We start from the raw sequence: 18,589 nt of genomic DNA, 5'->3' as shown, positions 1-18,589 counted from the left end.
GTGTATATATTTATTGAAGAGGGCATATTCTATGCTTATGCCTAGATCAACTACCTCCTACCAATCCCTACCCCACATTAAAAACCAGTCTAACAAAACATAATGCATGCCCCCTCCCAAAGAACTCAAAATCTTCCTACGTGAAGAGCAACCCTCCATGAGTATTGGAACATTATACTGCTTTTTCTTAAAAAAGCAATAAAGTTGAAATACAAAAATAGAGCCTCTTTTTTGTTTTTTTTAAAAAAACACAAAACAATTATAAACAACTAAATCAAGTTTTGTTCCCCCTCTTCTTCCATTCCCCCTTTGTAGTCATCATCATAGGTAAGTCTCTAGTTATTGTCCATTCACTGAGTCTCTGCACAATGTCCTCCAGCAAAGGGAAAGTGGTCCTGAGTGGCACAAGGTGAGGTGGGTCAGGGCAATGGCTTTGGGCTGGAGTTTCGAGTCCTTTTACTCCTCCGGTTGAATGGATAATTAAGAAATTCGAAGCGTCTGTGAGGCTCTGTTGTTTGGTGGCCTTTGGGCAGCCTCTTCATGAAGTGCACCTCACGCTGATGCTGACGGGTCTTGGAGCCTTTGCGGGGACGTCCCTTCCGGGTGAAGGCCATATACCATCCTTCATACTTCGCATTTTGTAATGCTGTGTAGTTGTTCTCCAGCACAATCTCAGTGAAAACACAATCCTTGCCTTTGCCATTGCTCTGCAAGTGAAAAGGAGTGAATAATTTGACACTTTTCATTTTACCCATCTCTGCTGGCCCTAAAGGTTGCTTGGGCGGCATCAGCCCCACACCTAGGATAAGCCTCTTCCAATATATCATTTTAGGTGTCTCCTGCTTCCATTTGTACCAGAACATCAAACTATCAGTGCTTCATTGTGCCAAGCAGCTTGACTGAAGCAAAGACCAGAATGATCATGATACGGCATAATTTCATGACTGAAGAAAAATCTTTTCTTGGTAAGTTCTATGATCAGTTACAATTCACAGAGTCTATGGTAAATAGTGATGGCAGATATAGTAACTAACAGTTTTTGGGAATTATACAGAGATTACTCATAAGCTATGTCTTATGATTGCTTGTTCCTTATCACATTTTGACTATCCTCTTATCCATACAAACTAAGACAAGTTTTTTTTCACTATTCCCCAAAGCTCCAATTTAAATAGAAAAAGACAACCTTTTACTTACTGTTGCTCACCAAAATCACCTTGTACAATCAGAATAGCAACAATTCTATGCGTAGTGATAATATCTGCCTATACTTTGACCATCTTCTGTGCAGCTAGATGCCTTAAGAACTGGATGCCACTGAACCTGCAACACTTTATATGATCTGTACTCCCTAACGTTTTCAAACTTTTTCTCCTACTTTTGTACAATTAGGATTGGAATTCAGAGTCTATGTGAACAATTAAGCTATTAATTTTAATGCTGGGTGTATTCAGTAGCACAAATAAGTTTCATTTGGCTATCTGTTCAACACACATATTTCCAGAAATGTATAACTCCTAAGTAAGGGAAACTGAAAGAGGCATTTGATATGACCTTGTCTTTTGCTCCTTTTCCCAGTTCTTTCACTCTCTCTTACATATACATACATGCATAAATTATAGTTCGCATAAACCTATTTCCTTTCATTATGTTTTATTTAATAAAGCTGTGTCTAGATACAGTGGATCTTTCCCTGCCTTAATACTTAGACCTAAAGTGATAGAGAAGACAGAACCTCACAGAAGGTGCCAAGTGTCCTTAGCACTTATTATAAAACATGGCAGACTTGGGGTGTTGCTAATTAGTGTCACTTCATTTGAATGCAGCCTAACTCATTACAGATTTATAGGAGTGTTTGGAAGCCGAACCCTAACACTTTACACCAACTGGCAAATCCAGGGGGGGCCCAAAAGGAATCACTTTGATTGTGAATTCCTAGTCCTCCACATATACTAAACCTTCTGCCAAGAAAGAAAGCATAGGCAGCTAGAATGTGTATGATTAATATATAGTTTAGATAAAATGTTCCCCTTAAAAGTCAAAGAACTGCCACTAGAAGAATGCAGATTCATTCAGAAGATAGAATATACCACAGCATACTCATAATAGACCGAGTGGTGATGCTATTCCTGATTGATAGAGGTATTTAGGCTTCTAGGTGGACATCTCAGTGGAAGCCCCATCAATTCTGCACTCCTCTGTTGCTGATCCATTCTAACTTATTTAAGTCTGACCCCATAATTTGAGCAGGGAGAAAGCTGGAAACTTTGCTTTAAAAACCAACACATCTAGAAACCTAGAAACATGGATGGATGGATGGATGGATGGATGGATGGATGGATGGATGGATGGGTCCTATATTCTAGTGTAAGAATGTTTCAATAGGAACATGGAAAGCAACTTTATACCAGATCAGATCTTGATCCATCTAGCTGTATACTATCTTTGCTGGCTAGTAACATTAGCCAGTCTCAGGCTAAAGTCTTACCTTGGTTGATTAGAGATTAAACCTGGAATCTTCTGTGTGCAAATGCAAGGCACCACTATTGAGCTACATCTCCTCCCTACATCTTGGAAACATTGTGGAACTTTCAACAAAGAGCAGCAGTGGAGTCTATGGGGAATGTCCTTTGCAGTGGAGATGGGAAGAAAGGAATATACGTGGCAAGATATACACAACAACCTTCACTTTTACAGTGTTGAGCTGCCCCTTTTTTCATCAGCTAATATAATACAACTTTTGCATCTCATTAGCAAATACTTTTCCTGATTTCCCTCAACTATGTCATGTCACTCAAGCCTAGCTTTCAACCCACCTCTAGGTTCTGTTCCAAGAGCCTCAGATATCTTCATCACAGAGTTCTTTATAAAAATTGAGGAAATACATAGGACCAAAAATTGCTCTGAGACAGAGCACAAAAGAGAAAGGAAAACTTGCAACCTTATTTCATGCTCAATGTACAGACATCATAAACATCTCTACAGGTTGTCCTCACTTAACAACGCTAATTGGGACCAGATACTCCATCATTAAGCGACATGGTCATACATTGAAAAACCACATGATTGTGCCACTTAGCGATGGCAGTTCTGGCAATCCTGGTTGCCATCATTAAGCAAGGATTTCATGTGACCACAACTTACGACTTCCTGTTAGCTTCCCCACTGACTTTGCTTGTTGGAAGCCAGCAGGGAAAGTTGCAAATCGCGATCATGTGACCGCAGGGACACTGTGACAGCTGAAACTTTGAGAACTGGTCATAACTACCACTTATTCAGCCCCCTTGTAAGTTCGAACAGTCGCTGAAGGAGTAGTTAAATGAAAGCCACCTGTAGTTCTTAATAAATGATATTGTTACTGTAGTCAATTCCAAATCTCCCTTCCATACACAGACATTTTTTTTTTTAAGTTACAGTGACTTCTGAGTCAAAATAAACTCCTTACAGACACATCTATATAGGGTTTTTTGACACAATATGTAAATAGTTTGTCATTGCCCATTCTAGGATGTTTTCTCAACTTTCCAGTCTATCGTAAAACCCTGGTATGTCATGGCAGTCTCTCATCCAACTATTAACCAGGTCTGACCCTGGTTAGCTTTTTGAGATTACATTTCCATTTTAAAAAATTAACAAGCTACAACAGTAATTTTCTACTCTGTAGGTTTCCTATGCCACTCCCTGCCTGTGAATGAGACATACTCATATGGGATTACCTTGCAGCATTGCCATACACCACAATTAGTGCTGAAAATAGTGTTTAATTCCTTTTAGAGTAAGAATTTACCAGAATTTCCATTTTTTCCAGTAAGCAGAATAGAAAGAACTTGTTTAAAAAAAATTCAGAGAAAATGAAAGAAACTGCTTCATTCTTTCTTAATGCAAGAAAGAATGGAAATTGGGAGTTTTCATTTTTTATTCAACTGCTCAAAAGGTGAGAAAGTGCAACAGGAGTTCTCTGATCAACAAGTCCCCAGGGTGGGGAGAAATGCAGGGGGAACAGGCAGATCCCCAATGCCAAAGAAAGAAGTTTAAATCCTTTCTTTATGTAATCTAGCAGACTGAATTCTCCCACCCACAACACATCTGAATTAGGAAAGCAGAACAGGAGAAAATATTAAATCTTCCTAGGATATCTCTCCAGGACTGGAGCTGCCTTCTTCAGAGTGGCTGTACATGCAGTTGGTTTCAGCTGTGGAAAACCTTCTCATAGTTTTCATGGGAAGGAAGAAAAATCTTGGTTATTTAATTTATTGCTACTTTATTTTTACACTAGGAGAGATGACTCTGGGATTTTCTGCCTCAGGTACCAACTAACTCAGCCAGGCTTCATCTCCCCGGATGTTCTCTGGGGAAAGACTGCATTTACCCTTCTACTTCAGGCAGTAAGGTAGCTTGGTCTAGCTCTGGGGCCCAGGCCTTCCTCAGTGCTTTCTGGTGGCTGCTTGGTCATGCCCAGTGTTGTCTTTAATCCCTAAGGATCAGGATGCCGATGTTGTGTCTAGCTCCTCAGGGTTTAATTGGAAGGAACTGGCCCTACCATCAAGCAGACTGAACTAGCTGCCTCAGGCAGCCTATGCTGTGAATCTTGAAGAAAAGATCTGGGTGTGCCACTCAGCCTGTCCCCTAACTAGCCTGCTGTCTACATCTTTTGTAGATTCTCTTCTTAAAAGTATACATTTTAAAGTTTTGATTGTTTTGAACTATTTAATTTATTGTTTTAATAACATTTTAAGTTCTGTCTTAAAAAGTACTTTTGCTTTAATTATATTTCCATAAAGCATTAATTGAGTAGACAGCATGCAAATACTTCAAATAAATATATAAAAAGGGGAAAATTTAAAAACTCACATGCTTCATAATACTGTGATTTAAGATAGCTTGAAATATAATAGCTTCCAGAGTGGATAAAGGGGCTGTAAGGCTAACGTATTACTACACTCTGCAAATCACTATTTTTATAAAGGCCAGCATGATTTTCTTTTCTTAGCAAAAGATAAGCCACAGTTTTCAAGGTCTTCTTGCAAAAGGCCCTTAAGTTTTATAATCTCATGGCCAATTTATATAAAAATCAGCAGAAACACACCCCTTCAATGTTTTCACTTAAAATTCATCAGGGTACTTGTATGTACCCTAATAAAAAAAATCTCCCTCCTTCTTGTTATGGGAAGGAAAAAAGTAGAGCCCTAAATATGTGGTCTCAAAAATATGTTCCACAAAGTCCAGTGATATTTCACTTGGGTTCCTACAGGGCTCAAAGCCACAAGCCTTTCTAGAATATGAATACCCATACTCTCCAGCAAGCCTGTGCAGACTTAAGGTTAAAATAGTTGATCTTTTAAAATGAATGATCTGTGGTTTTAAAAAAAAAATCTAAAGTATCATGCTTGTGATAGATCTTATTGTGCAATAAGATTCAAATATCTATACACCAATAATAGAGGGAAGGAAGATGTGCAAGAGTGGACCGAAGTAGAAGTAGACTTTCTGTGACGGTGACATGAAGAGTAATAACTAACTAGACATCAAGTCAAAGGAGTTGGATGTTTGTCATGTCTATCCTATGTTTTCCTTTGGTTTGATAAATAAGGACTTTTTTTAAAAAACCTGAATTTAGAGGTAAAATGTTTATTTGAATCCTCCCATCCACTCATATTTTACACTGCATCTGAGGCTGATGTAACTTTTTCTTGATTGTTTTTGACCAGTGAAATCAATGACACAGTAAAGAGAAGCATGGGGGAGAACAAAATACTAAACAATTATTGGGATTATATTTTCCTTGCTAGCAAATAAGTGTTTTGTGATTGGTCACATCTGCCATGGCAACATTTTGTAAATAGTAAAGTTTCTATCCCCATATAACTATTTAGTTAGGAAATCCACTACATGTTTTCATCATTCCAAATATTCCCCTGGATTCAAAAAAGTCACCTATTACTAATTTAAATCCATTTTCTCTCTTCTCCGCCTTCTAAAAGTGGGTTTAAACTAAGTGCTTTAACTGTGTCTAGAAGCACTAGATTCTTGAGGTTAAGGAGACGCATGTTGCATGAACGTTTCCCAAACAAATGAAAGTATGCAAATGAGCAAACTTATAGCTTCAGTTACATGCCCTCCTGCTCTCACAAGGCTATTGTCCACTGCTGCATCAAAAGCCACTTTACCCACATTCTTAAAACCTTCCAGAAACTTTGCTTGTCTGTCTTCTTACCTTGCCAATCAGTTTTCCTTTCTTGTTCATGCAAATATAGAAGCCTGTCTCCGCTCCCTTGATTCTTACTCTGCTCCCAAAAGTATCAGTCTCCACAATGAGTTTAGCTGGAAAGAATAAGGCAACAAAGAAGTCAACAGAAGAAGTTACGTTACAAGATCAACATCACATAGAAGTCCCAGAGGGAAAAAAAATTGTCAAGCAGAATGACTCTTTTCTGTTGTAGCAAGGCATGCAGAACAATGAAAAGTAGTGACAGGGCATGTTATTGGGTATTCTGTACAATGACAATAGAGCCAAGAAGAATCCAGGGCTGTGCTGTTCTTGTCATGAGGAACAGAACTCTGGACTATGGATGCAAAGTCCCCTAAATTTATTTTTTAATGCACAGAGCAACTTGCATGCTAAAACTCCATCCCCACCAAATCACATTTAAGAGTCTCCGCTGGAAGCAAAGGCAAAAAGGAATATATTTTACAAGTAACCAAGAACCGTATTGTATATTACTTTTTCCCCGCTGATATGGGTGTTAATTGGAGTCAATAGAAGAATGGCATGAATAGCACCAATATGGTTTTTTTTTCCAACTTGGCACTGAACAATTGGGGAAGTTTTTATCCATGAAGAGCTTATGTGATAATAACTTGGTTAATTTTTAAGGTGTCACAAGTTTATTCTTTGCATTGGTCCTTGTTCTATTTATCCAGCAACAGAAAAAAAATTCATTTTAATATTATAACAGCAGTCTTTAATCCAAGAGTTAGAATAAAGAAAGCCCAAAATGTGACTATTCTAAATCTCCTATATCTGGATGCTCTTTCTTCTTAAACTAAGAACTCTTAGTATTTAACTAACCAGGGGAGGCAGCAGGTGGGGAGGAGGAATCTGTGTATATGATGGACAGCCTTTCATCACTGCTGAATTGAAATACTATCTACCCATCTTTGAATTGGCAGAAAACTAGACCAGCATGAAATTGGCTGTCCCCATAGCTGATCCCTATCCTGCATCGACTCTCTGTTTCAGGTCACTGCAGTCATCTGACTATCTTCCAAGGTAATAGTAACACAACCTTATAGATTTTATACACCCTGATACTGACCTTGGACAGCGTTGAAATAAAGAGAAAATACTACATTAATACTGGTACATCTAAGAAGACCTTACACCTTTCTGTCTCATAGTCTGGAGACGAGATGAAGGCAATGTCATGGGAACACAAAAAAGAAAAAGAAAATATTGGCAGCACATGCTTATGCCATGATCAGGGGCAAATGGTGAAAGCCCTATGGCACACAACATGGGGAGACAAGAAAATCAGAAGTTAATACAAAATCTAGGTCAGCAATAAATACAAAAATAATGGTATCTTCTACAGATAGCACTATGGTCTGTGCAACAATGAGGGAATTTGGAATTTCTTGCTTATTATCTTGTCTTCATTACATCTCTATTCTGTGTAGGCCATGAAGAACCAGAAGACAGTTTAAGACCCTTCTCTGCCTTCTTCTCTCCTTGCATGGATGCTGATTTTGCAAAGAGTAAAGCTAACCCTTTAATGCATTTCATCTTTGTGAGAGTTGAGAGGGCATATTGATTTAGTCTCAGTTTTTAAATGGGCATTGATTGACTTATGGAGCTGCTATGAAAATTACAGATCAATAGCTTGTCCCCTTCTTCTTGCTTTTGCATGAACCCCAAAGATCTGGAGCAAGCTGTCCTCCAAGAACTATCTCACCAATCCAACTCTGTGCTAACATTGTGCCTGAAAGAATTAAAGGATTCCATGTGAAACTTCTGTTTAGGGTGCCCAAAATTCCTATGAAGAACTGGACATTGCCATTTCTGACCTTAAAATGATGATATATCCCTAAACTGGACCCCAGACTTCTTTTTTTTTCTGATAATACTTGAGCCATTGCAAATAAGACCCTTTGCTGAAGAAGGGCAAATTCAGAGACTTTAAAACCTACAGTATTTGCACCAGTGACTGGAGTTCATTGTATCTTGTATATAGGTAAAACAGCTCTTCTTCTGTGATCCATATTTGATCCTTTCTCTTGCTCTCCCCCACCCCATTCTATCAAGGGCCTGTTTTTAGTATGAATATAAAAAGTTCTACTTTGCAGCTCAAGTCCTTTCCTATATTCATAGTTCCTACAAAATTTGTATTCCTAGCCATTGTGATTCAAAATCCTTTTGAAATAATTTTTAATAGAAGCAGGCAAGTAAGGTTTGGGATGAGTCCACAGGAGGTGCTGTTTCACATTTTTGTGACAAACCAGTTTTGCTTAAGCCAGAGTACGTCATGTTCATATTTAAAGCAGAAGTGGAGATACATGAGGAACCAAAAGGATGTACCCCAGAGCTACAATCATATAATCAGGAACAAAGGTACTGAACAAGAGTTTCAGTATTTAGTCTCTGTAAGTCTATATCTTGAATGTCTATTAACAGCTAAGACTATCTTAAGCAAGTATTTGAACTTGTTATAATAGTTTATAGTACTCTGACCCTAGCTCTAAAATCCAGAATTTGAAACCAACTGTGTCTAATGTGTTCAGTTCCCAGATGTCATAGAATGACTCACACAAGTATTATACCTTCTTGCTGTATGCAGATTGTGGCATCTGGACCTTGCCATATTCATAAATAAGAATCTAAAGTGGATATGCAGCCTAGTGTCCTCAAGATATTTCCTACTGTCCCTTGCCAATAGCCTTGATAGCTAGAGCTGAAGAAAATTGCAATCCAAATATCTGGAGAGCATGAAGTTACCTATCCCCTCTCTAAAAGGACCTTGAATGTTGCTGCAGTGAAACAGCTTTTGTGCATCACCTTTGATCCTGAATTTCTGCCCATCAATGCAAATCCTACTTCACTGAGGCTCTGCTAATCACACTAGGGCAAATATAAACACAAACAGGCTCAGCCAACCAGATGATCAGTTTTATGGCACTTCAGCCTTTGCAGAATAGCTCTGCAAGGCCCTTTCAAAAGCAGTACAATATTCACCTAGTAATGAATTTTAGGGAAAGAGAGGAATAGCATTGCAATGGAGATAAGCCAAGTGCTTTCCAAAGTATCCACTGCCCCCCCCTTTTTTTATTTTATTTTTTAGGCTGGATGTCAAGGCACTACTGTGAAAGAAGGGAAGCATTCAGAGTAGCAAAAGGCTGGTGGACTTGCAGAAACAGCTGGAACCGAATAGGCTCAGTGTAAAGTTTGGAGAGGCTTACTATTTTACCCCAAATGCTACATTCAGCTAATGTCTTCAATATAAAAGGATATTTCCATCAGTGGCACAAGAACAGAAATATACACTAGGGACAAACACAAGAGCATGAATAGGAGAAACTGCACAAATTATTTAACCCTGATTTATTCATTCTCCTCTGCTAATGATCTTTCCCTCACTTCCCTCACTTTAATCCATAATTTCTTTAATCAGTTTCCAATACCAGACATAATTCTGTATAAGGAGAAGAATAGGGCTATGATAGGGTTATCAGAGCTGGACTGCAAAAATCTAGGTGAACATTGGATGGTAAAAAAAAAAAAAAAAGTTAAGAATTCTCTGTCTCTCAGCTGCCATGTTAACATCATCTGCATTTTTGCAGTCCAGCTTTGGTAGCCATTGGGAAGAACCTGTGGGTCCTGGAGGATTAATCTCTGCCTTCTCCAATACTCTCGCATTTGGTTGCATTTGTTAACATGGGTTGAAACACCCACAGCCATACTGTCTCACTCACCATCGTGATGCCTGGGGGACAGTGGGGGAGATTGTACTTTTTTAACCAACTATTATAATATATAGCCACATTCTCCAATCACAGTTGCTCTGCTAACAGAAGAGAAATATCTCAGCCTTCCCCCAACTAGATGTGTTGGGACTACAGCTCCCAGAATTCACAACCAGTATTGGTAACTTCTAGGAATCTTAAGTGTTTGAGGAATGCTAGATTGGGAAGGATACCTTCTTTTCCTAGCAACAATAAATTACCACATCAATTTGATTATCACATCAATTATCCTATCAACTCTAAGATGATGTGATATGCTTGCCTCAAACAGAGGAAAGATCCCAGTGCAACAAGCAAGAGTGTACATTTGATAAATAACTAAGGAGAGGCTTTTTTAAAAACCTGTTTCAGGCTTGGCCTAGCCATGTACCTTCTCCACAAGCAACAAACATTTCTACAGGTACTGTAGTTTATTGCAAGCATAGAACCTTCAGTCTCTTTTTAAAAATAATTTCTGCCCTGCTTCTTGTACCTACAGCATGTGATGAGCTAAGTGTGAACCATTTCCTTTTCTCTTTTCTCAGGTAGGAGAAAGAGGGAGAAATTACATAGAATTATCAACATTTTAGTGCCCAGGCTACAATATCAATACTGAAACAATCTCTACAACTTCTGTACTTAGGAACACTCAAAATCTTTATCAAGTCTTGGGTTTTATTCACCTTATTCAGCTTGCAATGCAAGAACTTGTTTATTTGTTATATACTCCATCAATTGCTCCAAAGTCAGCATATAAGGCCTGCAATGTGACTTGTCCAGAACCTGGCCCTCTACTAGGCTAAAGAAATAAATTAATGGAAGCCAAGATACTGCCATCATTAAGCCAAGGCTCTTACACCTGCTACAATAAGTTCAGGAATGTCCTGAACCAATGGAAGCTAGTTATTACTAGAAGCTGGTTATAACACTTGGCAGGATGTTATTTCACAGGTTCCTGCAGTTCATCCCAAACCTATCCCTTCCATTTTTATGCCACAGAGTTGGACAACATATGACTTACATGTAGCCCCTTTTTATTTAATCTCTTGGACTCCTCCCTCCCCCCTGCCCCAGTTCCAATGCCAATATTATTAGTTTTCTAACAGGCAGAAAACAACATGTGAGGTTAGGCAAAATTATTTCCAGTACTCGGTTAATCAGTACTGGTGCCCCTCAGGGATGTGTGCTTTCTCCACTGCTTTTTTCCCTTTATACCAATGACTGCATTTCAAAGGACTCTTCTGTTAAAATTTTGAAATATGCAGGTGATACAACTGTCATTGGTTTAATTCAAAATGGAAATGAGTCAGCATATAGACGGGAGGTTCAACAGCTGGTCTTGTGGTGTGGTAGTAATAACCTAAAACTGAATACACTTAAGACCGTGGAGATGATTGTGGACTTTAGGAAGAATCCTTCTCCTATTCCTCCCCTTACTATACTTAACAGTCTAGTATCAGTGGTAGAGTCCTTCAGGTTCCTGGGCTCTATACTTTCCCAAGACCTGAAATGGACGTATAACATTACAGCCATTATTAAAAAGGCACAGCAAAGGATGTTTTTCCTGCGGCAACTTAGGAAGTTTAAATTATCCCAGGAGCTCTTGGTGCAGTTTTATAGGGGAATCATTGAGTCTGTTATCTGCTCCTCTATAACTGTCTGGTTTGGTTCTGCAACCAGACAGGACAGACTCAGACTCCAACGAATAGTTAAGTCTGCAGAAAGGATCATTGCAATCCATCTGCCTTCTGTAGAAGAACTATATACTGTGAGGGTCAAAAGGAGGGCAGAGAGGATATCTGCAGACTCTTCTCATCCTGGGTACAATCTGTTCCAACTTCTTCCTTCAGGACGGCGCCATAGAGCTCCTTATGTTAAAACATCCAGACATCAGAATAGTTTTTTCCCTCGTGCCATTGCTTTGCTGAATACCATGTGATCTTTTTTTTGCTCTTATCCAAACGCACCGTTGATTTTGCTGTTATCACCGAAGATAAATTCCTTGTGTATGTTTTATACTTGGCCATTAAAGTATTGGTATTAAAAAAAAAAAAAATCATCTCAGAACTGCCAAATAACAGTCCAAGTAAAGTAATTGGTGTATCAAGTCCACCTTGAGGAGATATTGTTTTATTTTAAAAATATTTTAAAAATACAGACTCTCCAAAATGAGAAGAATTCTCTTCTTCCCTGGTACAATCAATGCATCGTCATAATAACCATACCCTGTGACTCTCAACAGCCAAAGTGAAACTGTGATTCCAGTGACAAAATAGACCACGTCTTTTATAAAGCAAAGTTTGTGGGCCGGACTGAACTTTCTCCAGATCCCCACTAGGAACTTGCTACATCTTCTAGAGTCATCCAACTATTGTGGGGCCAGAAGAGAGATAATGAGGTGGCTGGGTGATGTTAGAAGATGCTACAAGTCACCAGTGTGAAAATGCTTTTAATATAGGAATGGTCTCTTTTTTGGATGAGGACACCATCCATGGAATGATGGCGGCTACTATAAGATCTAATTACTTTGTGCAGGGAGCAGTTTTTCAATAGGGTTAAAAGAACAGAAAAGAGAAGATTACCTGTTTCCTCCATCAATGACTCCCCTCCAAAATCTTCCAAATACCACTATTAAACTCTTTAATAGCCTTCCCCACCACCAGGAGGAAGCACAAAACTGGCCAAGTAGGGAATCCCTTTAGGGTTCCAACCAACCTATGGTCCTGATGTTAGCTTTCCCTATCCAAGAGATCCACATGCTTTCCTGCAGAAATATAGTCTGTTCCATAATGAAGACACATTATTCTATTTTTATTCTAATAAAAACATAGCACAATTACTGCTGGGTCTGATCAAAAGTCTGTCTAGGACAGAACCCCATTTCCCATAGTGGTAAGACATGAGTACAATAGCATCCCATTCTTGTACCATGGTATTTAGAGAATACTCTGCCCAATAATGTAATATTTAATAATAATGCAGAAACAGCTACCTTGAAATTTCTCAGCAGCTTTCTTTTCCTTTAGAAGAGTCTTCTGTTTTTCTACTTCATTCTCCAGATCCTTGAGAACTTCTTTCAAAAGAAACTATATTTTTTGAACTAAATTCTTACTGGAAATGGTAGAAGATGCTACTAGTAGAAACATTCAGGGCATTTTCTGCATGGCACCAATTCAACCACTGAGATGGATAGCCAATTTTTCCATAAACCTGATGAATCCCTTTTTGAAGCCATCTAACCTGATGTCATCACCCTCACCCTCACATCTCTCTCTCTCTCTCTCAACTCTTGCTACTTGAAACTGCGTAAGACCGGTTCTTTTCCCTGGGTGCATGTTGAGCTGTATATGGATTACAATACTGTAGCCTTTTCCAAACTAGCTTTGGACTTCACCAACCATAATCCCCAGGTTGAAAAATGCTAAATTCCAGCATCACATCACTTCTTTTTCCAACCTATTATAAGCCATTTAACTTTATTGCTTCTTTTGCCTATAAAATATTAACATCTGTAACCTCCTCCTTGCCCAAGGACAATTGGACCCCTGACTCCTTTTCATTGAGCTGCATAGACAAGGTTCCCTTATTTATCTGTCTTTGGGGGACACAAGTAAGGGAGGTCGATCAAGAGAGCAGTTAACATTTAAAGAGCATCAGTTTTCATGCTCTTCCTCTGCTGACTGGTGGAAAGGCATAGAAAAGCAGCTCCAAACACAGGCAGAAAAACCACATGCTTTTTTCTCTTCTACCTTTTCAAAGGCCTTTTTCTGATTTATTGCCTGTTGGTCAGCTTTACCACACGAGCCTCTTTAGGGACAAACCCTCCAACACTGAATTGCTGCTTGCCTGACAAACGCAACTGGTTTGAAACTCTGCTTTGGCAAAGAGATACAGATTGAAAGCAGAGCAGAAAATTCCAAAGAGCTAAAGATAACCTGCCTGCAAGAAAGCAAACCATCAGAATGCCCATCCCAACCCTAAAATAATAATAAAAATTATATAGGTAGCCCCTCTGAAGATGCAAAGTCCCCTAAGAGACACAACCTGAAATAAATGCAACAATTATCATTCACTTCTAAAACTACTTCCTCTCATAATGATATAGTGATTCAAAGTCAGATTGCAGAGACAGAAGTAGACCAAGCTTTAAGATCCATGGGCTTCACTCCTAATTAGAAAACTGAGTCAGATATTGACAATCAAGACAGATAACCAAGAAAAATGGACCTGACATTAAGTCAGCCGTTAAAATGTCACAGCAGAGAAAATGGCCATTGGTGGAAATAAATCACAAGAAAGAAAGAAAGAAAGAAAGAAAGAAAGAAAGAAAGAAAGAAAGAAAGAAAGAAAGAAAGAAAGAAAGAAAGAAAGAAAGAAAAGCCAAACAATAACTAAAAAGCAAAACAAAACAATTTGAGGTATGTTTAATATAAGGTGTGAAGGGTGTGAAAAGTTGATTTTGTTGGTGATGGGGTGAAAGCTTAACATTTCTAACTCTATTCTTTCCCTTCAGTGACAGATTTATCCCAGTAAAATTATGTTTCATGCTCAAACTTTGAAGGGAAAGCGGCTACGTAAATGCAGAAAAAATGCAGCGAGGCACACTTGATCCCCTAACTGGACTGCGAAGAGGAGAAAGTATTCAGGAAATGTTTAAAAAGGTGAAAGTAAGAAGAGTTTTAATAGCTCTTCCAGACATGGGGGTCTCTCCAGAGATTCATATAGAACAATCCTGAACCTCTATTTTAACATTTACAGACTTGCAACTCTCCTAAAACCTTACATCTGAAAAACTGCTTGTGTTCTCTTTCTTTTTAGATCACTGCTGAGTTTGCTTCTTATGCTTCAAATGCTTAACCATTTTTAATAGAAATATTTTCTTTTGCAAGTCATTCATTCCAGTCTGTCTTAATGCTGTTATTTAAATGTTAAATAACTTTTTAGAGAATTATATGATATTTAAGGAAGGGATGCACTCAGTTTTCCTTTACTTAGAATCAAACTATATATTTCCAGTTATGGCTGGGAAGTTTTCTTGAAAAGCTAAGAGGCATACCTGGATACACATGCAAACTCTGCCCTCACTATCACTGCCTGCTAAAGATTTTAATGACATCTACAGCCAGCCTAAATGTAGGCAAACCTGCATGATTCTCAGATAATGCTTTGACATGAGAAAGGAAAATTGTGGCTAATGTGAGAGGTCAATAATTGTAATCACAATACAAAAATATAGAGATTCAGCACTGGGATCTACATTACTGACCACAGATTGAAAGCAATGCAGTTGTGGATCATCTCACTTAACATTATACAGTGTTTCATAAGTATAAGAAAAGTTAGAAAGCAGAACACAGGCGTATGGTTTGTTGTATATTTCTGATGATCTGTCTGAATATAACTGACCATTTGTAAAGCTAAGTATCACTTAAAACTTTAAAACCAATCCTATATTCTCACACAGTTTTCTTTTTGGGAAAGATGTTTCGTGCATCCTAAAGGCTTATTTTCCCAGCACAGCCTTCCTGAGTTGAAGGCAAGACCTGCCTGTGATTCTAGAAAGTTGGGGGCTAGTATCACAGAATGGGGACATCTTCCAGTTTCCTTATTTCCGTTGCAATGTTAGGCTGGAGCTATACTGCAAAAAGGCACCTATTCTCCCACAGCCCCATGGTCATATTTCTTAAAATTTGCAACTCTTCCCACCATTTCAGTGGTCAGTGATCGGGTGTAAAATCAAGCCCACTCTTCTCCACAGAAGCTCTGGCTCAATCCTCAAAGGGAAAGCGTTATACTGTTATTGCAAATATTGATCCCCACGTTCTTCCGTCACAAGCTCTCTGCATTCCAAATGCTTGTAATGATTTCTGGCAAACAAAGGGGACGGAAATCATCAATTACTGGGCTGCATGCATGTCCTCCCCCCCCCCCCCGCCAGTGCTGCTGCCCACACATACAGACTTACCATGAGCATCTCCATCCTCCGCCATGGCATTGATTTTCTTGTTGTCCAGGATTTGAACGTGCTTCCCACTGGTCCGACTGTACAGCTGATAGGTCCGGACGAGTCTCCGGCTTAGTTGGTCGGTCACCAGGCTCTGCTCCCTCACATGCTGTGTAAAATTAGGTGGGGACTGAACAGTTACCTTTAGGAAATTAAAAAATATACAACGCACCATTATAATCTCTACTCCTCTGAGAAAGGCTATCTTGGCGTGCTCCTGGTGTACTTGGAGAGGGCACCAAGCAGGGCAGAGTGAAGGGTCTTATGGGTTGATATAGTAACGCCCGGCATTCTAGCAGTGACTGAAACATTGTGTGCTGCCCAGGAGTTTATCATTGGAAAACAAGCATGCAAGAGAGGAAATAAAGATGAGTCTGGACTGGAATCGAATACCAATATGGCTTGCCTTTGGTTTCAAAGAGATGACTCCAGACTTATGCAGATTTAAACTAGGTTGCAAATGTGGTGGCCTTGTTTCAGGCATAATCTCAATCCTGTTTGTGACATTTAAAATCAAGGAAGACTCAGCAGGGCAAACAGAAATAAAAACGAATGTGTCCCATCATTCATAACCACATCATGCAAGACGCTATAAATCCTGGAGTGGCTTAAATACAACCATGCAGAATACAGTGCATCCTGCTTGCCTGGAAATCATCTCAAGGCTTTCAATCCCTGGACTTGTTTCTACTGCTTTGATATTGGCTTTCCAGCTATTTCAACTGGTCCGTCTGAGGGTTTTGTCCTGCAGGGCTCAGAGCAGCTCTGTACCCTGGACCAGAGTGACCAGTGGATGGGGGTGGGGATGGGGGGAGCTATATTTTATCCCCTTAAACAGGGATCGGTTGTGTCAGCAGCCAAGGCAGTTCAGAAAGGTCTTCCTTGCTAATATTTACGAGCCCTTCCATACAGAGAGACATGCCGTGGGTTTCCCTCCCACCCACCCACATTCAAAGTTATCGTGAGCCTGTTAGCCGTAGGTTCAGCGATAGAGAGAATGATTTGAGTTCCAACTGCAAACCTGCAGTGGCTTTGCCCCAGCCCACGTCTGTTTCTCTCCTCTCTTGCGTTGCTCTTCTTCCACCCGCAATATGTCTCCAATTCCTCTTTTAAGTCTGAAGGGTTTGAGTTTGCCCCTGACATTTATAAAGATGTATTCTGAGCAAATGTTGAGGAGATTTGTTCCTTTCAACTTCATGGGGTGGTAGTGCATGAAAAAAGCCTCTTTCCTCACTGCCTTTCCGCCCCCCACCCCACCCCTCCTCAGCCCCATATCAGCTACTAAAGTTGTTCCAAAGAAACAGGGAAGCAACCCCTTCCTGAAAGATAGAGTTTATAAAAGTCTTCCCTTGATAATTTATCTCTCTTCCTTTGTGTGTGTTGTATGTGCCTGCGTGTGTACACAGAGATACCCAATATGGGTTTCCTATAGGCATTTCTTTCCATAACATCTCTAGATTGCCTTGCCTGCTCTAATGAGTAGACCATGTGGCTAACCATAAACCTCTCTGATTTCTATCTCATATCCCCAAATCTTACAACACTGTAAGTATACACCCTTTTGCATTCAGTCCCACTGAATTCAGTTTGATTACTCAACTTTATAGAATTAGGGAATCATTGCAAATTTAATTCAGAATCCTACACCTGTTCTCTTTTTCTTGCAGGGGAATGTTTCTGCAAGCATTTGGCTTTAACTCTCTGGATTTGCAATCAATACTGCACCAAAAGGGTTATAAATTCCACAGTATCAGACTGTGTTGTTCCATATGTTAATGAGGTTTCAAATTTCTAGGAAGCAAGAGTATTACTCAGGTCTTTTCTATTATTAATTTATACCTCTTAAGTATAAATTTTTTAAAAAACATAATAATGGAAGAAATGTGCTTCCTATTTAATCCTGGAAATTGGTTGGAGAAACAGTTCACTAAGTTTTAAATGAATCATCACCAATTTCCTACCGGGGATTCTTCAACACTGTACAATTTGGGGGTTCAGCGTACATCTACTCTTACTTTAACCCAATGTACGCTTTCACATTTTGCATTTTATGCTTTACTCCCTTCATTTGGTTGCTCACTTAATCATCAGGGTTCCTTTTACTGCATCACTTTTTTAAAAAAGCGAGGAAAGAGAAAAAGGCTTGGCTCTATCAGAATAAAAGCATCGCAGCTACAGTATTTAGAAAGGATTAAAACGATTCCTTACCTGTGCCTGCAAGCAGAAAGCAAACAAGTGCAGTAGCCTAGAATAATGGAAAAGGGGGGGTGGGGGGGAAAACAAAGTAGATGGTGAGATGACTTTTGCCATTGAAATGGAGCAGAAATAAAGATGGAAAATCGAGGAGACTGTTTTTCGGGGAGGGGAAGGGAAATCCAAATCAGTCAGCAAACAGCCAGCCTTAATACTTACAAATAGCTGAATATGGAAGAGAAGAGATTCATCCTGAGCGATTTTTACACGGCGACTTGATTGGCTCTCGGCGCAGAAGCAGGCGCTGGGGGCTCCGGCTTTTCCCACCGCCCCCCGGTGGCTTGTGTTACCGGCGGGGCTGCGGAGCGGGGAGGCTCTCGGCTGCTCTCCGCGCGC

The 18,589-nt window shown here is 39.5% G+C and overlaps 1 protein-coding gene across 1 annotated transcript; it reads right to left on the bottom strand.

The window, feature by feature from the left end:
• Positions 1–419: 419 nt before the first annotated feature.
• FGF8 (fibroblast growth factor 8) lies at positions 420–18,444 on the bottom strand. The gene is made up of 5 exons (XM_007425946.1): positions 18,413–18,444; positions 18,209–18,245; positions 15,962–16,142; positions 6,215–6,321; positions 420–707 (listed from the first exon to the last, which is right to left on the bottom strand). Exons 1-5 carry the CDS (start codon positions 18,442–18,444, stop codon positions 420–422), a joined length of 645 nt encoding a protein of 214 aa, XP_007426008.1.
• Positions 18,445–18,589: the final 145 nt, after the last annotated feature.

The sequence above is a fragment of the Python bivittatus genome, unplaced genomic scaffold (genome assembly GCF_059951505.1).
Source record: "Python bivittatus isolate LINGU-HERP-01145 unplaced genomic scaffold, Pbiv_v1 ctg000980_np1212, whole genome shotgun sequence".
NCBI lineage: Eukaryota > Metazoa > Chordata > Lepidosauria > Squamata > Pythonidae > Python > Python bivittatus.
This window is presented reverse-complemented; position numbering and strand designations above follow the sequence as displayed.

Bases quoted from the DNA above. Each gene is read 5' to 3' on its own strand.
- FGF8 (XM_007425946.1), bottom strand. From the start codon at position 18,444: ATGAATCTCTTCTCTTCCATATTCAGCTATTT. The intron at 16,143-18,208 runs GTAAGGAATCGT...AATTTCCTAAAG, and splicing joins CTTTCTGCTTGCAGGCACAG to GTAACTGTTCAGTCCCCACC. The intron at 6,322-15,961 runs GTAAGTCTGTAT...TATTCTTTCCAG, and splicing joins GGAGGATGGAGATGCTCATG to CTAAACTCATTGTGGAGACT.